The 20,545-nt window shown below is 39.2% G+C and overlaps 1 protein-coding gene across 2 annotated transcripts in view; it reads right to left on the minus strand.

Moving 5' to 3' along the window:
- Positions 1 to 2,976: 2,976 nt before the first annotated feature.
- Positions 2,977 to 20,545, minus strand: part of cep89 (centrosomal protein 89) — a 116,156-nt gene continuing 98,587 nt past the window's right edge. For both annotated transcript variants that reach the window (XM_038270992.1, XM_038270990.1), the window contains one exon: positions 2,977 to 3,788. In XM_038270992.1, the coding sequence (XP_038126920.1) occupies positions 3,662 to 3,788 (127 nt within the window). In that variant the 3' untranslated portion in view covers positions 2,977 to 3,661. The remainder of the gene's footprint in view (positions 3,789 to 20,545) is intronic.

Consider the following 20,545-nt stretch of genomic DNA (forward strand, 5'->3'; position numbering starts at 1 on the left):
TTACTCAAGTAAAAGTAACAAAGTACAGGCTTGTAAATTTACTTAAAGCTACAGTGTGTAATTTTCAGCGACATCTAACGTTCAGACTGCAGACCGCAGCAACATGAACGTCTCCCCCCCACCGCTTCTCCCCCCCAACAGTACGGCGAGCGTTACAGGACAAAATGTCTTCCACGACGTCCGCATCACCTACCTTCTCAAGTGATGAGGTTTGTTTACATAGATAATTTTAATACTGCCATCTATTGTTCAGTACCGTCTCAGTTCATCTCTCTCAACTTGCCGTAGTTACTTTCGAGCGTAATGGGCGATCTCGCAATCGCTAGTTTGTTGGCTCTGCGCTGCCGTAGCGCAAAGATGTCTGCCTCCATGGCTGCGAGACCTAGCCTGACGTAGTCCGACTCAATTCTAGTCAGAATATGAGTCTGATACTGCTCCATAGAGCTGTGATTATGGGGCGTGTTTCGAACGAACCAGGAAAAAAAATGCCTCTGCACTCAATTGGATAGACCTACAACCAATAAGAGCAACGGATTGCGTGACATATGTTAAGCGAGGCATAGTTGTTGTCCACAAAAATCAAAGCGTGCAGTTGCACGCCTAGAATAAGAAGATGAGACTTGATCGCGTTTCTCTGTTCCTCTTTTAAAATTTATTTGCTGTCGATATCTTCTAGAACAGACCTAATAGCAGAATCTACTCACCTCAACTCTCCAGCGGCAGCCATTGTTGTTGTCACCCAAGCGCGCTTTGGTCACGTGGTTGATTACGTTACTCTTGATCATCTGTCCATCATCGTATAAAGCCCGCCCTGACAATTTTATTGGATCGCCTGACAGTGGGCGATAATACTCGCGCTACTATGGAGCAGAGCCAGACCGAACTTCCCCGAACTCAAACCTTGTGGGCGGGACTAAGTTCGGAATGGCACCCAGGCTATGCGAGACCCGCTCCTATGTAATTATAAATAACGAATTCCAAGGCAACGTAAATATTAAGGTTAAGAGGCTGAGCTCGTAGATGATGATAAATAACATAGTTATGTATAATATATTACATTTCTGACTGTATATCCCTGTAATTATTACACACTGTAGCTTTAAAGTATAAAAGTAAAAGTAGAAACCACTTTTTTCATGCCGTTGCCTAAATTTTAAATGGATGTCTGCCAATAGGACTAGATCTCCGTTGTTCTCATTTTCAATCATCTCGTCGTCCATGCTACTATGCTAACGCCACCGCCACCAAGCTGCAATGATTTGCCGCGAATGAATACCGCCGAATCTGTCGATTCATCTTGTAGTGGTGCGTCAAATGCAACGTAGAATCCCATCCAATTAGATTGAATTTGGTATTGATGACGTGAAAAATAATAACGGTAACTCCATTGAAATGATTCAAAACTAAAGTAACGAGCCAATTTTTTAAAATGTAAGGAGTAGAAAGTATAGATATTTGTGTAAAAATGTAAGGAGTAGAAGTAAAAAGTCGCCATAAAAATAAGTAGTAAAGTAAAGTAAAAATATCAGAAAAATCTACTTGAGTACAGTAACGAAGTATTTGTACTTCGTTACTTCCCATCTCTGGCTAACACTATGCAACACCAATGCTCCAAACTAATGGCAGTAATGTATTTCAGTTTTGTTACAGTACTAGTGCATCGAACACTAGTGCAAAAAAAAAAGTTTGATATCAAGACAAACTACAGCAACTTTGAGGAAAAAAGATGGCAGTCAACCATCATCTCTGATGAGCATCTCAGACTGCAGTACGATTAAGTGTGGTTCCACTTACACATGCCAGAATTATACTTTGATGATAGTCGATTTATTTTAATGAGATGTAACTAATTTAATCCTTTATTCTCTCTCTACACTGAGCCTCCCTCTTCTTGTTCATCTATAGTAGAAGCCATTCAAATTTCCTCACTTTACATGATGGACGCTTGGTTGGTCCTCAAATTTTCCTTTTTAAACATCAATCTTTGTACTAAAATATTCTTTCTGTCATGAATTGTGGACATTAAGATCTAAAGAGAAGCGTCATCTCCTGGTAAGACCCTGTAATTCAGTGAAATGGTGGAGTCAGAGTAAAGAAATATGCAACAGGGGGGTCACCACAGTGGCGGGAAGTTGGAGGGAAGTGGGCTGCCATTCGGATGAACTTTGACTGGGAAGGGCCAGTTTGAATGGCTGCTAGCGTTCCTCTTCCTGTCCTCTGTAAACTAGTCATCTTCTTCTCTTTAGAATCTGTCTTTGTTAAGATCAGGTGAAGCATTTGTTCAAAGTATTTAAATTGTTGGTTTATCTTAAAGAAAACTCACATGTTTGGAGAACCTAAAGATGCATTTATCATTGATAAAGTCTCGTTTTTAAAAACAAAGATTTTGTCAGAGGAAGAATAATGTTTTAAATATATGGAAGATCAAATTAAGTGTTTAGCAAAGCATAAATCAGCAACATAAACTTTTTTTTATTGTCAAGCATAAATGCTTTTGCTTTAGGTTATAGTACTGTGACATTTTCTGGCAGCAGCTATCAGAACATGCTGCACTGCAGAAATCAAAATCTTAATAAGTAATTTTTTCTTAAAATAAGTGCATTTGTTCTTGAATTGAGGAGATAAAAGAGACATCTTGCCAATGGAACAAGACAATTTAGATTTAAACTAAGAAAACATAATTGCATTGTCTTATTTCAAATGAATATTATTTAATTATCATATTTTAAGAGTAAAATACTGATTCTATTGGCAAACTATCTAATTTACCTACTCAAATTAAGGGTTAATACACTTAATTTAAGACATTTTTACTTATTTCTAGATCGTTTTTCCAGTGTGTGACTAACTCTATTTCCATCCTACAGCTCCCTGTAGAGACGCTGTCAACCTGATTGTCACTGAAACAGATAAACAGACACCTAAACCTCGAGATTTCAAATATTAAAAACAAAAAAACTCAGAATTTAAGCCCAAAGATGTGCAACCTTGCTTTATTAATTACAAAAAAGCCTCTGAACACAAGGCTAAACTGTAGCTCAAGGAAAAAACTAATTTATAAAGATTTCAAAAATACATTTATAATGAAAAATAAATTACATTCCTTTGTATAAATTTCAAGGTTTTTTAATATTATTGCTTCTATCCCTGTGATGGGAAAGTCCATTTAGTGTGCAGTAACAGATTGTACCACACAGCCTGGTCATCGCTGTTACAACAATATTAGCATTACCTCTTTGTGTCCACTAGATGGAGGTGTTGCCTTTTTAGCTCCATGGTAGTGAGGATTCACCTTTTTTTTTTAATCTTAATTCTCTTTTTCTGGCATATTTGTGAAGAAAAACAACTCGAAAAACAAGTAAAAGAGAGTAATGCAATAATGTGGAAGTAGAACGATAAGTAAAGTGCATATTCATACAACATATCAACTCTCATACATACATTTCTTTCTAGTTTTACTATTTCGTGCCGTTTTTTGAATAATAGATTTGAAAATAGATTTTTTAAAAAGCTCGATTCAGACACTTAAACCCTGTTAGGATGTTCAGATGCAGGGAAAAAGACCCTGCAGGTTTATTCTGTAGGTCTTAAGCTATCCAGCAGCTGTTAATGCTGGAGCTGGGAGGATACAGCAGCCTCCTCTAAGGCCTGGGCAGGGAAGTCAGGACGCAGGGTAGCAGAAAGGGTCAAGCCCGATGTTCACTTTAGTGTCCAATAACGTCTCCCTCATCTGCTGGTTTTCCCGTGTCGCTGCCTGCCACACCACCTCCAGCTCCTCCTCCACTTCCCTGAGAATAAAAAAGAAAGTTGGTCAGTCCCTGCTTCGATCACAGTGCCTCTCTGAGTAATCGGTGGATTTCACTTGAGAAGCTGGCTATAAAATCTCTGCCGGGGGTCTGAAAGGAGTGAAGCATGCAGTAAATGTGTGAAACTGACTTGAAATAAATTCAGAGATCTTCAGCTGTTTCTTTTTGGCCTTTTGAGTAAGCCTGAGGATGCCTGCTGATTTCCACAGTGGGACTAGCATAACTGTCAAGGCAATTGTGACTGTTAGAAAAGCCAATTATTCCCAGAGAAAAGTCTGGCTTGTTGGTTTCAGCTGTTTAGATAGAGACCAGGTCTATTTAAGCAGGGACTGCTGTGGACCTATAAGGTGGAACCAAATGTATACATATTGCTGTGAAGAAATTAACATTTAATCTGTTGTCACTACATAATTTATTAGGTAATCAAACAAATGTTTATCTGACAAAGAGCACCTGAGGAAACATGAGCTGCAGTATTCTATTAAGGATTCTGTATTTTAGGAGATAAAACTGTCCATAGCAAACTGGTACTTAGTAAAGAAGTCATGACGCCTTAATCTGATCAACTGCACATCTTTAGTAGCAACAAATGCTGTCTATTAGTCAACAGTGATTACTTTCTATCAGCGTGGAGAGTTTTCTTAGCCTCGTGAGACCATCCTGATCTCGCGAGCTTTCAAGGTTTTACTCGCTAATCAGTCTGGAGACTCTCCGTTGAAGAAACTTTGGAGCCGTTCACCAAACGAACGTCTAATCAGCGTTGGCTTTGAGGCGGGTTGAGGTGTGACGCAACGAGAAGCGCGACAGTTCAGTCTAAAGAACATGGCGGCTTCAGCCGATGAAACTAGCGTTAGCGTGGCTATCGAGCAAGTTTTATCGGAATTACAGAGTATTTCTTCACTGAAAGAAGAGCAAAACACTGCTCTGGAGGCTTTTCTCAGAGGAAAAGATGTTTTTGCTCTTCTCCCGACTGGTTTCAGCAAGAGTTTGATCTATCAATTGGCTCATCTTCGTCGTCGCTCTGTTAGTACGTCATATGCTTCGTTGATCTGATTGGTTTATTTGGCCCGTCTATCACCAACATAGGCCAATCAGCTAACTAGTATTTTTGCCCCTTCCCAAAATTACTTTAACGGAAGGTTTCCAGATGGATATGCGGAGCAAATCCATCTGGCGGAGTCAGGTTAGGGTTTTCTAGCATTAACAACTTCAACTAAAGGGCAAGAAATTATAGTTATTCATTGTTCTTTAGGATAAAAGAAAAACACAATTTCTGGACTGAACAGCCAATAAACAGAGGAAGCAGGCCTAAGAAATAAGGATGTGTAATTTGTGGTAATTTTGGAAGATATGTGACCATTTTCAATTTGTTGGCCAAAAATATCTTTGATCTGCAGTGACTTAGGGTTTAAGATGGACCGGCGACCTGTCCAGGGTGAACCCCGCCTCTGGCCCATAGACAGCTGATGATAGGATGGATGGATGTTCATTTAGTGATACATGCTTATAACACCAAACTGGACATAAAGTGTGACACTTTTTAGAGATTGATGTAATTTCAACATCTGCTGCATCTGCAAAATAGTTATTTTCTCCTCTCCTTTTTTGTGTGTGTTCTACATCAAACCACAGCCAATAAAGGTGACAGATCAAAAAAATTAAAACTTTACATCTATACTTAGGCTTAAGAACGTATTTCCTTCAATGCTATTTATTTAGCTATTGAGTGATTAATTGAAAGTCCACCTGGAGAACAGTAACTTAAAAGTGAAGCAAAATAAAAAATCTTTCCTTCAAATATTGATGTGTCTCAGTGTGAATAGAAAAAAGACTTGTCGTCGTGGAATGACAAGCATCACATTTTCTTGGATAATTGCATTCATCTAAACAATTACCAAGGCTAACCACATCCGCTGCAGCTTCACCTCACAGAAAGAAAGATTAATGTGCCGCTAATAGAGAGAAAACAGTGATGATGAACCCACTTAAATGTATTTAAATGCATAAATAAATGTGTCTGGCAAAAGCATTCATCTAAAAAAAAAAATGTAAATAAGACTTTTACTTTTTCACATGTTGTCTAACAACAAGGTTTCTTGTATTTAGTTAGGCCTTTACACAAACTAAGCTACTATTTCTATTGTCTTGATGTTTTAACCACAGCTTCCCTTAAGAAAGCTTTGGATCTCTGATTTGACTCATAAAAACATCCCTTTTGTTAGGTGTTTTCCACCAGGCCCTGAAAGCATTTAATTATTAAATCATTATTGAAAAATACCAACTTCCACAAGCTGCGACTGCAGAACTAGAGGCCCATCTTAAATCTCCCCATTATGACTACGACCACTGAAAAAGTTGCTTTTGAACAGCTGAACACCTTCCTAACAAACACCTCAACTTCTTCCAGTCAGGTTTTTCTGCTCACCACAGTACAGAGACCAGCCTTGTCAAGGTGTTCAGTGATATCTGTATAAAAGCAGACTGTGGAAGAACCACATCGGAGATATTATGAGACTTTACTACAGCATTCAACACTGTTGATCACTCTATTGCAGGGGTCTTCAAAGTTTTCCAGGCCAAGGACCCCCAAACTGATGGTAAGATGGAGCGGGGACCCCCTAATTATATATATTGTGTGAAATTGTGTTCTATCAAACTGATCCTATAGTCACTCCATTATATATCGAATCATGTAAGTTATGTTATTTCTCCCTGGGATTATTAAAGTATTTCTGATTCTGCTTTCCGGTTGATGGAACAGGTGTTGTGAATGAAACGGTGCCCAGATTAAAGGAGCTCCTGTGTGTCGCTGAATGTGAGCATTGCTGACTGAAAGACATCTTCTGCCTCCATTTATCTTTTTACTACAGTCTGTTGAATTCATGTTAATTTGGATTTAAAGACATTTCAATTAGTGGAAAAAACTGCGGAGGCAATATAAAAAAAAAAAGTCTAATCAACCAAAACTTTCGTAACCCCCCTGCAGTACCTCCTTGGACCCCCTTGAAGTCCCGGACTCCCTGTTGAAGACCTCCGCTCTATAGGATTAGTCCCTGAAAAACTGCGTTTGTCTTCTGGTTCAGCAATGAAATAAACCTATGCAGACGACACAGTAAAGTGGTACCATGTCACCAGGTGACAATGAACTGTCAATAGAAAGATGCAGATTTGATCATTTGACATCAGTCTAACCAAGGCATGGCTGCTGAATGCAATATTGAATTGGCAAATTCATGAACTGGCCAATGCCAACTGTTTGCCAAGGTTTATTTAATGATGATTATAAAATTAATGTGTGCTTATGAAACATTTGTGCAAGGGGATGCTCCACTGTGTCTTGTGATTCAGTCAGGAGACCATCCTGCCTTGTGATTCTAGTGGAGCATCCTGTCTTTATGAACTGATCAATTGTTCTGTCAGAACAATACTCTGTTTGTAACCATGCGGCATGTTCTGTTAATAAAATGCTCTGCGGCGTAGGTCCAGTGGAAGACAGTGTGTTTGAGTCTGGGGTTCAACTGTCTCTCCTTCTGCAGAAGCCGTATGAAAAATCCCTTATTGTGTATTTCAGTTCTTCCTTTTCCAAAAACCTACATTTTCTGAACCCAACACCAACACAAAATAATGCTAACATGGGCCCAAGAAAGTCATCTGTCCGATGATTCGGCCTCTATTATCAACCCATTGAAGAACTGTTTCAATGCATAGAAGAAATCATACATGGATGTGCCAAAAAATACAAACTAAAACCTTTTTTGACCAAAGGAGGAGCATTTAAAAGTTAGCACATGGCTTCAGTTCATACAGTTAGAAACCAGGAATAGGGCTCTAAATGTGGGTTTATTGACGTAATCAAACCTGAATCTTCAGAAGCTCATAAAGACAGTTGAAGTCGCCCTCTTATCACCTAAATATATCTAGGATTAATGGACTAATGTCTCTGCGGGATTTAAAAAAAAATAAAGTTTTCATCTTTAGTAGAACTGATTACTGTTGATTACTGATGTCTTTACAGGTCAAAAGTGGATCAGACAGCTGCTGATCCAGTATGCTGCTGCCTTCGTCCTCACTAGAACTAAGAAAGTGGAGCATATCACTCCAGTGCTAAAATCATTACATTGGCTTCCTGTATCTCAGAGAATAGATGTTAAAAAAAACTTCTGTTAGTCTATAAATCACTGCACTGGAAAAAATCGAAATCTGGATAAGTATTTTTTTCTTAAAATAAGTGCATTTGTTTTTGAATTGAGGAGGTGAAAGAGACATTTTGCCAATGGAACAAGACAATTTACATTTAGAATAAGAAAAACATAATCGCATTGTCTTATTTCAAGTGCATATTATGTAATTATCTTATTATAAGAGTAAAATTACTCATTCCATTGGCAAACTATCTCATTTACCTACTTAAAATAAGAATAAATACACTTAATTTAATAAAGGTTTACTTATTTCTTGATCGTTTTTGCAGTGTGAACAGCTTAACACCAAATACCTCTCAGGTTTTCTGGCTCTAATCTACTCTACAGGACCAGAACCAAACATGGAGAAGCAGCTTTTAGTTTTTATGTTCCACTAATCTGGAATAATGTCTCATAAACATTGTTAAAAAGCCGAAACCCAAGTTGCTTTAAATTGGGACTACAAACGATTGAATGTTCATTTAAATTGACATTATTAGTTAAAATCTTTATTCAATCTTTTCTCTAACTGCCTCTATTACAGTAAGTCTTTCTTTTTTTTAGTTTTGTTCATGTAGAGCACTTGTTACTAAAATGTACAATGCAATTAAACTGGCCATGCCTAAGACAACCAGTGAAGTTAAATGATCTTTTAAGCAAATGCTTTATCTCTGTTGGAGGGAGAAGCAGCATCTCAGCGCTGGGTTGAAGTACATAAAATAATTAGGGATTCTCTGTGTGAGCTGAGGGTTGCTGTTAGAAAACAACTCCTTCTGTAAGTAGAAACCAGTTCTTGCTCACTATAGGTATAAAGCTACAAACGCCAGAGGCTGCTACAGGTGCAACATAACAAATAGGGATCTTTTAAAACAAGTGCTACAAAAATCCGTACCCATCTCCATCAGTTCCAGCCTCCTCTTAGCGTGTCTCTCAAAAGCATTTCTAAAACTGCAAACAACATAGATCAGGGCAACTGCATGAAGTTCACAGAGAATATAGAATAAACAGGGGAAATATGTGCAGATGGTTCTGATGGACCATTTTAACCCTAAAGAACTAAAGGGACAAAACTCCTGCAACATATTCATCCATGCTCTAGAGCGCTATGCCTGATCTTTATCATTAACGTAACTGAATGTCAGCACTTTGCACTGCTGGAGAAAGAAGGATTATTTATTCAATCCAAGCTCTAACAGAACTGATCGTTTCTACAAAATAAATACCCATTGTTAACATTTTTTCTTTAATGCACAACAGAAACATTTTAAGTAGCAACTGTCATTAACCTTAAGGAAAAACTATCCAGAAGCTGAGAACAATCAATACTAACCATCCACTGACTTTAATCCTCCTAAAGCCTGCTGCATTTTAAACAGACTCTGAAAATACTAACAATGGCTCATCTAATCAGGCCCTCAGTTGCCTGGTTGAAGAAAATGAAGCTATTTATGAACAAAAAGCAAAATGGAAAGCTTTGGATATTGATTTAGAGGTTGCTTTTTGTTTATTTGGATCTTTCTGTGTTAAGTATCTAGGTAACAGCGGGAAGAACAGGCTGCATTGGGGAGGAGGGGATCTGAAAGCTCTGTTCCTCTGCCTAGAGCTCCAAGAAGTGTCAGGCAGTGCTGCTTCCCTGGAGGCTACGCAGAACTCAGCTGGCAGGCGGCAGTCACAACCAATCAGCATCTCTGCGGCTGTTCCAGGGCCAGGATATAAAGCAGAGGATGAGAGGCAAAGAACTCACTCTGAGAACCATATTTCTAAAGCGAGAAGGTCAAAAAGTTTTTTTCAGTCTAGTGGATCGCTTCACTTACCCTTCCTGAGAACTAATGAAACTTTTTTTATTAAAAAAACATGAATATTTACACAAAAGTGCTAATTAGTTCCAGTAACTTGATAAGGCTAACTGGCTGTCAGGGATGATTCACAGAAAGTGACGACTATATTCTGAACGCACCATGAAGCTGTGAAATAAGATATTCATTCTGATAAAGTTGCTATCTTTCAATCGGATTAGATCAATCTTCATTAAAGCAGGGCTGATACTAAGATTAGGCTTTTTGATATTTTTTCAGTTAGGGTGGGTCAGGCTATCCTGAGCTATCTCTATAGCTTTGCCCCTATACGCTTAGACTGCCGGAGGACATAGGGACCCCTTTTCATCAAAGTTCTTCATTCAAACTCTATTCTCCCACTCTGCAGTATCTGTTAGTTCAATCTCACGATCAAGTTAAACTCAACTAATGAGGGAGTTCTGATCAAAAAGATGTAAGCGAGTCCCGTGAGCTAAAGAGGAACAACTTATTCATTTCTAGGTTATTAACAGAATCACACTGGAACATTTATCTAGAAATAAGTAAATGTTTTCTTAAATTAAGTGTATTTACCCTTAATCTGGGTAGGTAAATTAGATAATTTGCCAATGGAATGAGTATTTTTAAACTTAAAATAAGATAATTAGATAAAAAGCACTTGAAATGAGAGAATGCAATAGTGTTTTCTTATTTTAAATGTAAATTTTCTTGTTCAATTCGAAAAGTGTCTCTTTGACCTCCTCAATCCAAGAACAAATGCACTTATTTTAAGATAAAAATGACTTTTCTAGGTTTCCATTTTTTCCAGTACAGCGTTTTGTGCCGAGTCACAGCGTATCTGGATTTATCCACAGAACACAGCTTCATGTGCATACCCCTAAATAGGTCGCAAAATATCTTATTTTCTGGTTAACTTGGTAAAACCTGTGTTAAAAAGAAAAAAGAAAAGGCACACTCCCCTATCCTTGGTTTCATCCGCCAAAAACCAGCACAATCATATCAATGCATTCATGTTCCAAAATCCCAGATGGAAAACATTGAGAGCTGAAAATACTACCCTGCTCCAAAGGCAGATGCTTGAGGAGGTAAACCCTGTATGAAGTTTTTTAGTAATTCAGGTTAACTGATGATAAGCTAACGCTCTGGTTTCCCTGTAGACCTGAAGAAGCTGACTGCATGAACATCAGCAGGCATTATTATGCCAATAAATGCTACATTCAGCTGCATTTTCTCCTGAAAAAAGGATCAAGGAAATTTCAGGCTAGAAACACTTGAACAAAGAAATTTTACCTCTAATTACAGATGATACTTAAAGTATGACACATAGTACTATAAATGTGTGGCATTTTATAATGATCACATTTGCAGATTAAAAGTGAACAGCTAGTCTTCATTTAGATCTCAGGGGCACCTCTTTGTAAGATGCTAAACGGGAATTGATATGAGTATCTTCGGTGGAGGGGTGTTTTAATGAGTTGTCAAGTGAATGTGTCTTTTTTGCAAAAGCAAAACAAAACCCTGAAAATAAATTCCAAAACTGAATTCATCACAAGACTCATAAAAAATGTGTGTTTTAAATACAAAGCCAAGCAGGGATGTAGAGTGCCTGCACATCTGGACATGTACGTGTATCGCATGTCAGCAAAAACACCACAGTGTGGTGGGGGCGTAGATTGGGCTCATTTAATTTAAGCTTAGTGATAATAAAATAAATGCATATCTTATAGTAATGTATACATGTCCTGGGTATCATTTTCAGAATTTCCTTCACAGTTATTGAAACCTTGCCTTTATGTCTACACTGCCTGGCCAAAAAAAAAGTCGGCATCAAAAAAAAAAAAGGTCACTCACTCTAATGCTTTGTTGGACCGCTTTTAGCTTTGATTACGGCACGCATTCGCTGTGGCATTGTTTCGATAAGCTTCTGCAATGTCAAATGATTTATTTCCATCCAGTGTTGCATTAATTTTTCACCAAGATCTTGCATTGATGATGGTAGAGTCTGACCGCTGTGCAAAGCCCTCTCTAGCACATCCCAAAGATTCTCAATGGGGTTGAGGTCTGGACTCTGTGGTGGCCAATCCATGTGTGAAAATGATGAGTCATGCTCCCTGAACCAGTCTTTCACATTTGAGTGCGATGAATCCTGGCGTTGTCATCTTGGAATATGCCTGTGCCACCAGGGAAGAAAAAGTCCATTGATGGAATAACCTGGTCATTCAGTATATTCAGGTAGTCAGTTGACCTCATTCTTTGAGCACATACGGTTGCTGAACCTAGACCTGAGCAACTGCAGCAACCCCAGATCATAACCCCGCCCCCAAAGGGCTTATACAGTAGGCACTAGGCATGGTGGGTGCATCACTTCACTTGCCTCTCTTCTCACCCTGATTGGCCCATCACTCTGGAACAGGGTCAATCTGGACTCATCAGACCACATGACCTTCTTCCATTGCTCCACAGTCCAATCTTTATGCTCCCTAGCAAATTGAAGCATTTTTTCCGGTTAGCCTCACTGATTAGTGGTTTTCTTACGGCTACACAGCTGTTCAGTCCCAATGCCTTGAGTTCCCTTCGCATTGTGCGTGTGGAAATGCTCTTACTTTCAGTATTAAACATAGCCCTGAGTTCTACTGTTGTTTTTCTTCAATTTGATCTCATCACATGTTTAAGCGAACGCCGATCACGATCATCCAGGATTTTTTTCCGGCCACATTTTTTCCTTCAAGATGATGGGTCCCCACTATCCTTCCAGTTTTTAATAATGCATCGGACAGTTTTTAACCCAATTTTAGTAGTTTCTGCAATCTCTTTAGATGTTTTCTCTGCTTGATGCATGCCAATGATTTGACCCTTCTTAAACAGACTAACATCTTTTCCACGACCACGGGATGTGTCTTTCCACATGGTTGTTTAGGAAATGAGAAGCAAGTCATTCCTCCAGTTGGAGTTAAATAACTTGTTGCCAGCTAAACGATAATCACCCATGCAGTAATTATCCAATAGGAGGCTCGTACCTATTTGCTTAGTTGAACTTTTTTTTTGGCCAGGCAGAGTATAACTGTCTGTTTGGCGTCCTCCTCAAGTTAAAACTGCATCAGATTTATGCAATAAGTTTAGCCAGGGATGTGACCCAACTTAGGAAACCTAAGATCAGCGGCTCTATCCTGGACACATTCCTTCTGCTGACTGGATCCTCCTACAGAGGATGGTTTACTTAGGGAACCACAATAAATTAAAGTAATTTGTTCAAGGTTTTATTCATTATTAAAGTTGATTCAATGCATTCAAACTGGATGAAAAAGTCTGCATCGTCTTTTATAATGATTTTGCATGTTTTGAGAGTGACATGACCTAAAGGCTACTGGAAAAAAAAAACATTAATAAAAAACAGAAAATAAAATGATTAAAAAAACAGAAAATGCATTAAAATGGGACAAAAAGCAGTGTGCCTTGTCCTTGGAAAACAGCAATTTGGCATTTATTTTGTATGAGTGCATCACAAGACATGAAAAACATACTTTTTTGCATATTAAGAAGTTTTTTGTTCTGATATTTATTGATGGTCCCCATAAAAAACTTATATGAGGTTCTGCTACAAGGATAACATTTCTCACTTTACACGTTGTAAACTGCTTGTCCTTAACCCCATCGCATGTCCCATGGTCCTCCAGGAAATGCCTTGCAGTAGGAGCGCTTTTTAAATAATATCTGTAAGTAGTAGTAGTAAGGAAGTAATTCTCTGGAGTGATATAGTACTATAACAATATAATAACCCATAACTATAAAGAATAACCAGGAAACCCAGTTTGAGGTAGTTTATTTTTAAAGCGACAGCAGGTTGAATGTTGACTGAATGAAAAGTGCAGATCATTCTAGTAGACGTTGCTTCACAGATGTGATTCTTTGACCGCTGATAAATCCTATAGCAATGAACTTCTATCTCTATTGCAACACATTGTTCTTATACGTCTTTTCACTAAAAGCTGCACCTCACAGTAATCAGGTACAAGTGCGTTTGTGTAGAGATGTGTTTGATAATTTGTGTGATTCGTCATTGAGATGCCCTCCAGGCATTTGATAGCAGCAGGCAGCAGGCCCAGAAAAAAAAAGGATCTAAAAACAGGCCGACGGTGGGAGAAAGGGGAAGGTGTTAGATTTTATTTTTTTTCTGGAGTGTGCAGGTTGATGTGTCCATTCTGTTTGCTGGTGTCTGTGTCTACCTTAGTTAACTTCGCGGTCTATTCTTACTCACAATTACGGACCTCCCTGTCCTAAGAAGCACTTTTTTCTTTGCCACCACAACTCTTTGCTTTACACCTTGGATCAACATAATTATTCTGTAGCTCAAAATTTGGAATTAATGTCATAATTTCTTTGTTAACTCAGACCCACCTACTCTCACCCCCTGTGTCTTCCCCATCTATGAGTCCTTCTCAGTGTCAGGGCTTTTGCTCCAGAACATTGTGATGTTTGACCTCAGAAAGCTCAATTTTGCATTACTTTTCCAATTTCGCATTATTTCAATTATTTCAACAAATCTTCTCACAAAACATTCCTGATAAATAATAAGCCAAAAATAAATACATTGAAATTTAAAACAAGGATATTGATTTCTCTGCACTCTGGCTGAATCTTGATGGAACCCTTCTCTGTTTAAAGGAGCTTTCCTAAAGACACATAATAAACCTAAAAAGATGTCTTCAGAAGACCCCATTGGCGTTGGCAGTCATGGTAGAGAACCTATCAGAGAGAGAAATACTATTTGTCCCCTTGTTTCCAGGACGATTTGGTTAGATGTTGTGTTTTCAGAGGTGAAAAGTTTGCTATCTCATCCGAAGCAACAACCTGAGCCCCTGCAAACTGGTAAGAAAAAGCAGTTTGCAGGGGCAAATCTCTCGTCATATAAAGACGCTCCGGGTAAATGACAGGTTGAGTATGGCAGGACCTTTAAACATAAAATCAGCTTATTCTGACTATGCGTAATTACTTCTAAGATATCAAAAGGATAAACTACATTTGGACTACCCTGACTGTTTCTTTAAGATATCAGAATTTGTATCATGACTAATAAAAAATTAATTTGTGATATGTTTAATCAAATTTTGGAGAATCAAATTGCCTTTTCAAATATCTCAAATGATGTCACCTGATTCGCCATTTGAAAAAGAAAAAGAACACAAACACCATCTGACATCGCAGACCACTGAATAGTAAACACCAGAAAGGCTTAGATGCCTTGAAAACCTTCCGCCAAAAATGCTACGTAAGTTTTGACTTGTCCAGAGTTTACCCAAACCTGACTCCGCCAGATGGATTTGCTCCACATATCCATCTGGAAACCTTCCGTTGAAGTAATTTTGGGAAGGGGCGAAAATGCTGGTTAGCTGATTGGCCTATGTTGGTGATAGACGGGCCAAATAAACCAATCAGATCAACGAAGCATATGACTAACTAACAGCGACGACGAAAACACAACCACAAGCCAGGCTACTCTTGCCAAAACCAGTCGGGAGAAGAGCAAAAACATCTAGCTAACGCTAGTTTCATCGGCTGAAGCCGCCATGTTCTTTAGACTGAACTGTCGCGCCTCTTGTTGCGTCACACCTAAACCCGCCTCAAAGCCAACGCTGATTGGACGTTCGTTTGGTGAACGGCTCCAAATTTTCTTTAACGGAGAGTCTCCAGACTGATTTGCGAGTGAAACCTTGAAAGCTCGCGAGATCAGGATGGTCTCACGAGGCTAGGTGTACCCTGCTTGTCGCCAATAGACTGCCAGAGATAGACGGCGGCCCCACCGGATGGAGAATAAAATTCACTATATCTGAAATACAAAGTGCACCTAAAAATAAAAAGGATGTTCGAGAAATCTGAAATTCTTCTGGAGATATCTTAAAAGGAACATTGACTAGTCAAAAATACAATTCTCAATATCTATAACATGGATTTGGCTAATCATTATTTGCTTTCACGATATCTGCACTTTAACTCCCACAAGTCAAATCCTGCTTTAACATATCTTAAAATACATTGAAGATATCTTCAATAATAAGGTAATTTTAGATATCTTTAAATGGATTTATGATATTCATATTTACTTAATGACAAGCGATAGTTTAATATGTTTTGATATCTGAATATTTCAGATAGTAAGTCATATTTTACAGATCATCTTTAAACAGACAAATGAATGGCAAAGCTAACATAAGCTTAGACTAAATATAAATACAGATATCTTAATAATTGCTCTGTCTAGTCAAAAGCTGATTCAGGATATCTGGAATTGAAGCTTGTTGAAGCTTATTTTATGTAAAAACATAATGAGACGCAAGTTACCTGCAACAAAATATTTTTAAAATTTGAGCCTATTAAAGGTATACTATGCAACAGGTGTTGATTTTCCAGCGAGGCTCCCCCCAGAGGGCAAAAGTAAAAGTGCACTGTCGTAAATATGCTCAGCTGTTCTCCTGGTTTCTCCGTCAAGCCAGGCGCGGTTGTTTTGAGCTTAGCAGACAGGCGAACACAACGAATCACCATGTCTACTGCGGTAAGTGACTATTTTGTTCTAATTTTCGAGTTTGAAAATTTAGCATGTTTTCATACATTATTTGTTATGCATGTGTGTAAATAACAAAGATTGTAGTTAGCCAAGTTGGAGTTTGCCATACATTTATCCAACTGTCGTTGGGGGAAGGAGGTTCTGATTTCTGTGGTTTTGTACGTCGAGCACTGAATGGGCTTTCGCTGTTTTCTCGCTGGTTCCGCCATGATAACTGCACAAATATCGCCACTGCGCTAGCAACGAGCATGCCTTTCACTGGGGGCGTGTAGCAGTTCTTGCCGTAAAGCAAGACCGACTGTCGCGATGCACGAGACTTCTGAGCCTGTGGGTGCGGGCTGAGGGCTCCTGCAATTGCAAGTGCGGTATTTCCCCTACAGACCACCAGGGCGGCAGAGAAAACCTTTGTTCAACCTGAAATGACTCATTTAATCATCCAAAACGTTATGGAACACATTAATTAACTGAAAAATGTTGCATAGTATGCTTTTAAGTTCGGGTGGTAGCTTTAGCTTTAGTAACGCGTATACTAGTGTTTCTTTAGGTTTAGGGGTTAGGGTTAAACATTGGTTAGTGGGAATTTTTACTTTACAGTTCGTGGAAAATTTTTGCAAGTTCCTGCTTCAACATGTCATAAACCCCCAGCGTCGATAAGTGATGAGAGGAGTATCCCTGACGCATCAATATCTGACGCACAGGGGACTTGACGAAGCGTCAATCCTATACATACGTTTGAAGAGTTGTGCATTTGTGCCCACACAGCAAATCCAGCTCACCACAGCCATTTATCCGACTCATAAGAGACAAAAAAGGCACGTCATGTCATTAAGTAGAGATACATGTTCTTTTAAAGTGTAAATAGTGGCTAAAACTGCAAAAAAAAAAATAGTGAAGCTATCATACCAGTGCAGTGTGTGACAGTAAAATCAAAAGTTTAATTTCCATAACTGTAACCGGCTCTATTAAAATAATTTAAAATGCTTAAGTGATCCAATGAAAAAGTGAGATTGACACGTCTGTAACTGATTGTTATTTTGATGCTGTCTTATCCCAAAGGTCTTTTTCAGACAGAATGCTTCGCCCATGTGCAGTAACTCAAAACACTGTTGACCTGCAGAGAGAAATAATGACATTGGAAAGCGGCTGTTATTAGCTGTTAAGCTGGCCCTCGAAAAGTGGCGACATTCGCTGGAAGGCACAGAGCAACCGGTTATTATGTGGCGCAATCACAAGAACCTCTCCACCCTGCAATCTGCTAAATGCCTTGCAACAGTCACACAGGTCTCTATTTTTTTCTCATTTTAATTTCACCATCACTTAGAATCCTGGATTCATTAATAAAAGGCTTGAGACCCGAAACAGTTCTCCTCAGATGAAACCCATTAGACCCGATCCCATTCTTCCTTAGTCCTGCACCTTTTTTGTCTGTTAGTGTGCTCCATCCAGAAATCCTCAAGTTGAAAAGATTTATTTTCACTTGGTTTAATTTAGCAAAGATCTTTTTTAAGGAACCTTTTCCATTCCGATTATTAATTGATTAATCAAGAGAAATAAGCGACACATTTATTTGCAAAACAGTCATTAGTTGCAGCCCTAATGGTAACCATTTCTAATAAAGATGTGCAGGACGATGAATCAGCTGGTGCCAGAAATCAAAGCTTCAACATCTCTCCACTCCAAGCTACCCATGATCACGTCTTGACATTGGGTTTCATAAAAGTCTACTTAAGTCTATTAGCAAATCAGTCACTCTGGACATCACAGCTGGATTTTTGCAGAGCTTGTCATGTAGTTGCCTTTTTCAAATTTTAATTCAAACTTCATGCAAAATTTGTCATTTTTTCATAGTAATATCTAAGATCTTTCAATAGCAGTACTTTTATTCTTCCTATTTGTTTTAAGAAAATAACTAATTTACACATTTTCTATTCATAGTTTTTCTATATTATCTTTCAATGTTTTGTATTTACTTAATTATTATCCTCATTGATATGGTGATATTAATATTAATCAAAATAATTGATGAAATATTTTGTTAACACAGTGCAGCCCTATTATCCATCCATCCGTCATCCATCCATCCATCCATCATCAATCCATCCATTCATCCATCCATCCATCTATCCATCCATCCATTCATCCATCCATCCATCTATCCATCCATCCATCCATCCATCATCCATCATCCATCCATCCATCCATCCATCATCAATCCATCCATTCATCCATCCATCCATCCATCCATCCATCCATCCATCCATCATCCATCCATCCATCCATCCATCATCAATCCATCCATCCATCCATCATCCATCCATCCATCCATCATCCATCCATCCATCCATCATCCATCCATCCATCCATCATCAATCCATCCATCCATTCATCCATCCATCCAACCATCATCCATCCATCCATCCATCCATCATCAAATCATCCATCCATCCATCCATCATCCATCCATCCATCCATCCATCATCAATCCATCCATCCATCATCAATCCATCCAACCATCATCCATCCATCCATCCATCCATCATAAATCCATCCATCCATCCATCCATCCATCCATCCATCCGTCATCCATCCATCCATCCATCATCAATCCATCCAACCACCATCCATCCATCCATCCATCCATCCATCCAACCATTCATCAATCCATCCATCCATCCAACCATCATCCATCCATCAATCCATCCATTCATCAATCCATCCATCCAACCATCATCCATCCATCCATCCATCCATCCATCCATCCATTCATCAATCCATCCATCCATCCAACCATCATCCATCCATCCATTCATCCATCCATCATCCATCATCAATCAATCCATCCATCCATCCATCATCCATCCATCCATCCATGCCTCCATCCATCTATCCATCCATCCATCCATCAATCCATCCATCCATGCCTCCATCCATCCATCCATGCATCCATGCTTACATCCATCCATGCATCCATGCTTACATCCATCCATCCACCCATGCATCCATCCATTCATCTATGCATCCATCCATGCATCCATCCATTATTCTATGCATCCATGCTTACATCCATCCATCCATCCATCCATCCTTCCATCCATGCATCCATCCTTCCATCCATGCCTCCATCCATCTATCCATCCATCCATCCATCCATGCCTCCATCCATCCATCCATGCATCCATGCTTACATCCATCCATCCATCCATCCATGCTTACATCCATCCATCCACCCATGCATCCATCCATTCATCTATGCATCCATCCATTATTCTATGCATCCATGCTTACATCCATCCATCCATCCATCCATCCATCCATCCTTCCATCCATGCATCCATCCTTCCATCCATGCCTCCATCCATTTATCCATCCATCCATCCATCCATCCATGCTTACATCCATCCATCCATCCATCCATGCATCCATGCTTACATCCATCCATCCATGCATCCATGCTTACATCCATCCATCCACCCATGCATCCATCCATTCATCTATGCATCCATCCATGCATCCATCCATTATTCTATGCATCCATGCTTACATCCATCCATGCATCCATGCTTACATCCATCCATCCATCCATGCTTACATCCATTCATGCATCCATCCATCCATCCATGCATCCATGCTTACATCCATCCATGCATCCATCCATCCATCCATGCATCCATGCTTACATCCATCCATCCATCCATCCATCATCCATCCATCCATCCATCCATCATCAATCCATCCATCATCAATCCATCCAACCATCATCCATCCATCCATCCATCATAAATCCATCCATCCATCCATCCATCCGTCATCCATCCATCCATCCATCCATCATCAATCCATCCAACCATCATCCATCCATCCATCCATCCATCCAACCATTCATCAATCCATCCATCCATCCAACCATCATCCATCCATCAATCCATCCATTCATCAATCCATCCATCCATCCAACCATCATCCATCCATCCATCCATCCATCCATTCATCAATCCATCCATCCATCCAACCATCATCCATCCATCCATTCATCCATCCGTCATCCATCATCAATCAATCCATCCATCCATCATCCATCCATCCATCCATGCCTCCATCCATCTATCCATCCATCCATCCATGCCTCCATCCATCTATCCATCCATCCATCCATCCATCAATCCATCCATCCATGCCTCCATCCAT

The sequence above is a fragment of the Cyprinodon tularosa genome, unplaced genomic scaffold (assembly GCF_016077235.1).
Source record: "Cyprinodon tularosa strain WSP-4 unplaced genomic scaffold, ASM1607723v1 ctg786, whole genome shotgun sequence".
Lineage (NCBI taxonomy): Eukaryota > Metazoa > Chordata > Actinopteri > Cyprinodontiformes > Cyprinodontidae > Cyprinodon > Cyprinodon tularosa.